The 5861-nt window shown below is 64.6% G+C and overlaps 2 protein-coding genes across 2 annotated transcripts; both read left to right on the forward strand.

Annotated features, from left to right (window-relative positions):
- Positions 1–67: 67 nt before the first annotated feature.
- Positions 68–1196, forward strand: PTCRA (pre T-cell antigen receptor alpha). The gene is made up of 4 exons (XM_010577860.1): positions 68–80; positions 209–520; positions 732–773; positions 1087–1196. The coding sequence occupies exons 1-4, from the start codon at positions 68–70 to the stop codon at positions 1194–1196; spliced, it is 477 nt and encodes a 158-aa protein (XP_010576162.1).
- A 725-nt stretch (positions 1197–1921) lies between these two features.
- Positions 1922–5736, forward strand: CNPY3 (canopy FGF signaling regulator 3). Its single transcript, XM_010577810.1, has 6 exons — positions 1922–2051; positions 3931–4054; positions 4359–4455; positions 4879–5001; positions 5176–5293; positions 5416–5736. Exons 1-6 carry the CDS (start codon positions 1943–1945, stop codon positions 5625–5627), a joined length of 783 nt encoding a protein of 260 aa, XP_010576112.1. The 5' UTR covers positions 1922–1942; the 3' UTR covers positions 5628–5736.
- The last annotated feature ends 125 nt before the right edge of the window (positions 5737–5861 follow it).

Consider the following 5861-nt stretch of genomic DNA (forward strand, 5'->3'; position numbering starts at 1 on the left):
CTGGCTGTCGCTCTGCTCCTGCTCCTGCCCCGTGAGTAGCCCCGGGACGACCAAGAGTAGCCCCGGGATGACCGAGACCGGTGGAGGGTGGAGGCGGGGGGGGGTGCGAAGGCTGAGCATCGCCCAGCCGGTAGCCGTGGAGGCTGGGGCATCGTGTCCCTAACCCCTGTCCATGTGTGTCCGTCCATCCCCCCGTGTCCCCTCGCAGCTGGCAGGGCCACCGGACCGCTGCCCACCCTGGCCCCGCCGCTGAGCATGATGGTGGCCGGGCAGCGCCGGCGGCTGGTGGTCTGTGTGGTGAGCGACCTGGCCCCCGGCTCCGGCCATGCCGTCTGGATCTCCGGTGGGAATGGCAGCACCCTGCAGTCCTTCACCTACGGGACCTCCCAGGAGGACGGTGGCACCGTCTGCACCGTCTCCCTCCTCCCTGACGACCCCCCGGCCGAGGGGGATCTCGCCTGCCACATCGGACCCAACACAACCTCCCCGGCCCACAGCTCCAGCCCCATCCGTGTCACGGGTACGGCCCCGCAGCCACCCTTTCTGCCCGTCTTGCTTGCTCCTCGCTGTCCCAGCCGTCACCGGGGATAGGGGATGGCGGGGAGCAGGTGCGAGGTCCCCCTTCCCCGGCCGACGTTGGGGCGTGCAGGAAGGGGTTTGCGGCCGGCCCTGCCACACACCTGGCACCGGGTCGCCGCTGTCGCCTCCCCAGCTGCGCTCTCATCCCGCAGGCGATGAAGAAGTGGCAGAGCCGTGTCCCGGCAGCACGACTGGTGAGTCTCCGGGTTGTGCCGCGGCGGGAATGTCAGTAGCCGGGGAGGGAACGCAGCTGGGCTTCTAGCAGGGACCCGGTTGGGGCCGTGCGGTGGTTGGGGGGGGTCCTCAAGGCAGTGCAGGGCCGGGGAAGAGGGGATGAAGCTCCATCTCGGTGGGTCAGAGCCAACCTGCTCTCGGGGACAGCACGAGGGTGACAAAAGCCCACGACGGGTCCTGGGGAACCTGTTGGGCCCGAAGTCTCGGGGACAATTCCCTGGGCCTACGGCACCGGAGGGGATGTGGTTGCAACGGGGTGCCCCTCCGTTGCAGTGCCGCCAGCCCGCGCCTCGGCAGCCCTGCTCGTGGCCGTCCGCGTGGTGCTGCTGAAAGTCGCGCTCTCCGACGCTCTCCTCACCTCCATCCTCCTGGCCCAGAGCTGAGGGTCCCGGGATGGAGGCCCACCCCTGAGGGGTAAGTCCCCCTTGTTTGGCCCTGGGGGTGTGGAAGGTGCCTGAAAGATTCCAGAGGGTGGAGAGGAGCCCCCCCCCAAAATGCTGGAGGGAGAGACCCTCTGTTCTTTGGGGGGCTGCAAAGGGGGGGGCAACCCTGCGTGGGTGGGGAAGAGAGAAGGGCTCCCATGTTTTTGTGGGTGGCAAGGACCAGGAATTATCTGGGGGGGTAGGAAAGGACCCCAAATTACCTGGGGGAAGGGAAGGGACCCCGGATTACTGGGGGGTAGGGAAGGGACCCTGAATTACCTGGGGAGTAGGGAAGTGACCCCAAATTACCTGAGGGTAGGGAGGGGACCCCGGATTACCGGGGGGTAGGGAAGGGACCCCGGATTACTGGGGGGGTCAGGGCAGGGCCCCAGGTTCGCAGGGGCAGGGAGGGACCCCGGAGGGCTGTGTTGGCGGTAGGAGAAGGGGACCCCGGGAATGGGGGGGGAGGGAAGTCGGCGGGGGGTCCCCTCCGTACCGGGGCCATGTGCGCACCGGCCGCCCCCCACGTGGGAACTGAACGGGACGACCCGGAGGCGATTCTACGGCGGCCGAGCGGGACCCTCGAATGGTTGGGATTGGCCGGGCGGGCCACGCGCGCCGCTGGGATTGGTCAGCGCCGCGCGGTTGCTATGGTTACCGGGAGGGCGGGGTGGTGGTCCCGGAAGCGCGGCCCCGGAAGCGGAGCCATGGCGGCGGTGGCGGCGGTAACGCTGCCGCTGCTGGTGCTAACGGCGGCGGCGGCGCTGACGGGAGGCGACGACTCGGACTGGGTACGGCTGCCCAGCAAGTGTGAGGGTAAGCGGGGCCGGAGGGGGGTCCGCCGGAGGGTCGCCGCCCCCTGGCTCCTCGGGCCGGGCCTGGAGTCGGGGCGGGGGGTGTTACCGGTGAGCAGGCTGCGGCCTGCACCGCGCCCCTACGGGCTGCCCCTCTACCCGTCCCCAAGGCAGGAGCAGAGGGTCCCGCGGTGTGTCCCCGCTGGCGGTTGTCTTCCGTCATCCCCTAGATGAGAGGTTACGGGGTGCCCCGGCAGTCGGTGCTGTTCCCGGTTGGCACTGATCGCCCGGCCCTTCGTAGCTGGGGGTCGGTCGTCTCCGCTGCTCACAGTTCGGTCTCGGTGACGCTTTCCTCCCTGAGCTGCCCCTTGATTCACGAGCAGTCAAAAAGGCTTTGTGGTCAGGTCGTGATGGACCTTTGCCGTCTGTCGTGGTTTCCTCTGTCTTTGCTGTGCAGGGAGGTGCAGAGCTTGGCAGCAAAGAAAAAAGGAAGAAATGAAACTCCGCAGCTCTGCGCAAAGCTTTCCCTGCTGGGGAAGTGACTCTGGAGACGCTGATGGCCGAGCTGTGCCGTGGCACCTGCGTAACCCCTGAGAAGCATCATAGCGAGCACTGACCACGTGCTGCTCCTCTTCCTGCCCAGGCCTGGAACCCACGCCAGCGCGGAGCGATAGCCGCGGGCAGCACCTGGATAACTGGACCCAGCAGTGAGCGCTCATGGGGACACCGCAGCAGGCGTGGTGTGGAGAGGGACGTCCTCGAGGCCCGAGTCCAGAGGGGCTGCAGGAAGGAGTACTTGTCCCACCTGAGAAATGGCTGTGGTCACTTCCAGCCCCTGGTGCCAGCAGAGAAAGGAAAGTGAAGAAGGTGCACACAGGGTGTCTCGGCATGTGCATGGCAGCCCTGGAGAAGCCACCTCACTCTCCTCCTGCCTGTGGCACATCTCTCCACTCACGTCATCGCCTGGGAGAAGATGGGGTGGCTCGTCGCTGTCAGACCGTTCCTGCTGGGGCTTGGCCCTTCTCCCAAAGCGGAGCTTGAAGAGGAGTTGGCTCCTGGCAAACAGGAGCCTGCAGCACAGGACAAAGCTTTCTCCAGCCTCCTGGGACCCCGGCTTTGGGGGAGGAAGGGTCACACCATGCCTGGCTTCCATTCCTCCGTATTTCCACTTGTAAACCCCCAAAATATTTCTTTTCTGGTCTCTGTTTCTATAGCTCTGTTGGACTTCTTGTTACAGAAGAAATAAAGCTTTTGTTTCCTTTTTTTTTTTTTTTTTTGTTTTATAAAAGAAAACATGCGCTGTTATAGAGCTGTTGGTGCTGTGATCTCTGCTGCAGGCAGTTCCCTGTGCGGTATTGCTGGAGCTGACAGCCCCTCGTGCGGTGACACGTAGCCAGCATCTTGTCCTGCTATCTGGCCCGCTGAGCCCTGCCGGCTTCTCGGTCCCCAACACAGCTCCCGTGTCCCCAGGGCACTGAGGGAACTGTTACCCGGTGTCACGAGGAGGAGCTGTGGCCCACGCTGGGGCTTGCGTTGTGAAAAGACCCCATCCTCTTCCAGGAGGAAGGGAGCGAGAGGCTTCAGTGGCTGTGAAGCGGAGCTGTTGGGAAACCTGCAGGCAGAACTGCTGCTGTCTGCCATCCCAGCTGTGCTGCAGCAGCTGGCTGCGTAGATGTGCTTACACCGAAGCATTGATTCAGGTGTTCCTGCTTCAAGGGATTTCCAGTGGAATCAGTTGAGCCGTTCCCAGTTATTTCTTTGAATGGCCGAGGCATCTGTTTTCTGCTCGCAGTGGGACTCCTGGTGCTTGTTTCTGCTGCTGTCCCATCCCCAGGTGCTGCGTCACGCTGCCCATCAGAGTGGTGAAACCCCCTAACCCGCCTGTGCTTTCCTTCCCGCAGTGTGCAAGTATGTGGCGGTGGAGCTGAAATCTGCTTTTGAGGAGACCGGCAAGACCAAGGAGGTGATCGACACCAAATACGGCTTCCTGGACGGGAAGGGCTCTGCCGTCAAGTACACGCAGTCGTAAGTCAGAGTGGGACGGGCATTCTCCTGCCATTGTCACTGCCTGTGGTCTGCAAAACCGGGGGCTTTGGGAGCCTGTGAGCAGGCTGCGCTGTGCGCAGCTCCTCCGAAAAGACTAAACTATGCCAGGGCTGATGGGGTGGGGAGGGCAGAGCAGCCGGGGGGGGTGCTCCTTCTGCTTGGGGGGAGCCTGGGAGCCGCAGAGAGGTCCGCCATCGCACTGGCTGGACTGAGGCTCGCTCTCTGCCCTGGCTGTTCTTGGGGGGGCACTGCCGAGCCCAAGTCCTCCCTCCTCTCCATGCAGGGACATCAGGTTAATCGAGGTGACGGAGAACATCTGCAAGCGGCTGTTGGATTACAACCTGCACAAGGAGAGGAGCGGCAGTAACAGATTCGCAAAGGTGAGGGCTGTCCACCAGTCCCAAGCGTCCCTCGCCCACCCTGGCGCCAAACCAGGGTTCATTCTTCCCATCCTGTGGATCCCTTGCCAGCGCCCAGAGCGCGAGGCCACGCTGCTCCCCAAGTCAGGTGTGGGGTGATGTCCTTGGGGGGGGGGGGGGTCCTTGCCCTCGCCTGCGTGGAGGGAGCTAGGGGCTGTCTTGCCTGGCCTATGTCTTCCTGGTTTTGGGAGCGGGTTTCCAGAGGGGGGACTCGCTGCCACTTGAATTCCCTCCCGGTAACGCTGATGCCCCGGGGACCCTGATTTTGGCTGGCTTGCACGTACCTGCGCCCCTGGGCAGGGTCGTGTGGCTGGCGCTGGGAGACGGGGGAGCGGGAGCCCGGCAAGAGGAGTGCCGCTTGACCAGGCAGCACCGCTCTCCCAGGGCATGTCGGAGACGTTCGAGACCCTGCACAACCTGGTGCACAAGGGCGTCAAGGTGGTGATGGACATCCCCTACGAGCTGTGGAACGAGACCTCTGCTGAGGTGGCTGACCTCAAAAAACAGGTACCCGGGCCTGGGGGGAATTGATTCTCGGCAGCCACCGTTGTCCTTGTGGGCCAGAGCACAGGGGGAGACAGGGTCTGCTGGGAACGGGGGTGTCGGCAGGACCTACCACCCCCATCCTGGTCCGTGCCCCGGCGGCGCGTGGCTGGAGCCAGGCTCTCCTCTCTGCGCTAGTGCGACGTGCTGGTGGAGGAGTACGAAGATGTGATCGAGGACTGGTACAGGCACCACCAGGCAGAGGATCTCTCCCAGTTTCTCTGCGCCGACCACGTGTTAAAAGGGAAGGACACAAGTAAGTCCTGGCCGCTGCCAGGGACAGCGCAGGCACGCTGGGGCAGGCGGGGGGAACCCCGTCAGGGTACAGGGGAGCCCCGCTTCTCCCTCAGGGCCCCCTCTCGCCCCTCTCCTCCCTAGGCTGCCTGGCAGAGAAGTGGACTGGCAAGAAGGGTGATTTGGCCAGCGTGGGGGAGAAGCAGAGCAAGAAAAAGAGTGGGAAGAAGAAGAAAAAGGGCCGGAAGGATGAGGACGAGGGAGCTGCCAGCCTCCCGGCTGCAGGGGAGGCCTTGGAGGAGAGCGGGGTCCAGGAGGAGGCTCCACTCCCCCACAGCCCATCTGATGAGCTGTAGGGACGCAGCCCCAGCCCCCGGGGTCTCAGCCCACCGTCTCCCGCGGGTACCAAAGGAAAAGGGACTTTTGCGGCGCGGCGTGAGAGACCGAACCCGGGGAGGGCGGGGATTGGGGGGGGGGGGGGGAGGATGATCCTGCGAGCGGGGGTAGTGGGTGACACGGAGCCACCGACCCGACGCTGTTGGGGCTCCGGCTACGGGAGGGGCCCTGGGGGCGGCTCCTCGTCCTGCCCC

Source organism: Haliaeetus leucocephalus, unplaced genomic scaffold, assembly GCF_000737465.1.
Source record: "Haliaeetus leucocephalus isolate CR32 unplaced genomic scaffold, Haliaeetus_leucocephalus-4.0 Scaffold577, whole genome shotgun sequence".
Classification (NCBI taxonomy): Eukaryota; Metazoa; Chordata; class Aves; order Accipitriformes; family Accipitridae; genus Haliaeetus; species Haliaeetus leucocephalus.

Coding starts and splice junctions, on each gene's coding strand:
- PTCRA (XM_010577860.1), top strand. Junction 521..731: donor CAGCCCCATCCGTGTCACGG/GTACGGCCCCGC, acceptor CTCATCCCGCAG/GCGATGAAGAAGTGGCAGAG. Junction 774..1,086: donor GTGTCCCGGCAGCACGACTG/GTGAGTCTCCGG, acceptor CCTCCGTTGCAG/TGCCGCCAGCCCGCGCCTCG.
- CNPY3 (XM_010577810.1), top strand. CDS start 1,943: ATGGCGGCGGTGGCGGCGGTAACGCTGCCGCTGCTGGTGCTAACGGCG. Junction 4,055..4,358: donor GCCGTCAAGTACACGCAGTC/GTAAGTCAGAGT, acceptor CTCTCCATGCAG/GGACATCAGGTTAATCGAGG. Junction 5,002..5,175: donor TGGCTGACCTCAAAAAACAG/GTACCCGGGCCT, acceptor TCTCTGCGCTAG/TGCGACGTGCTGGTGGAGGA.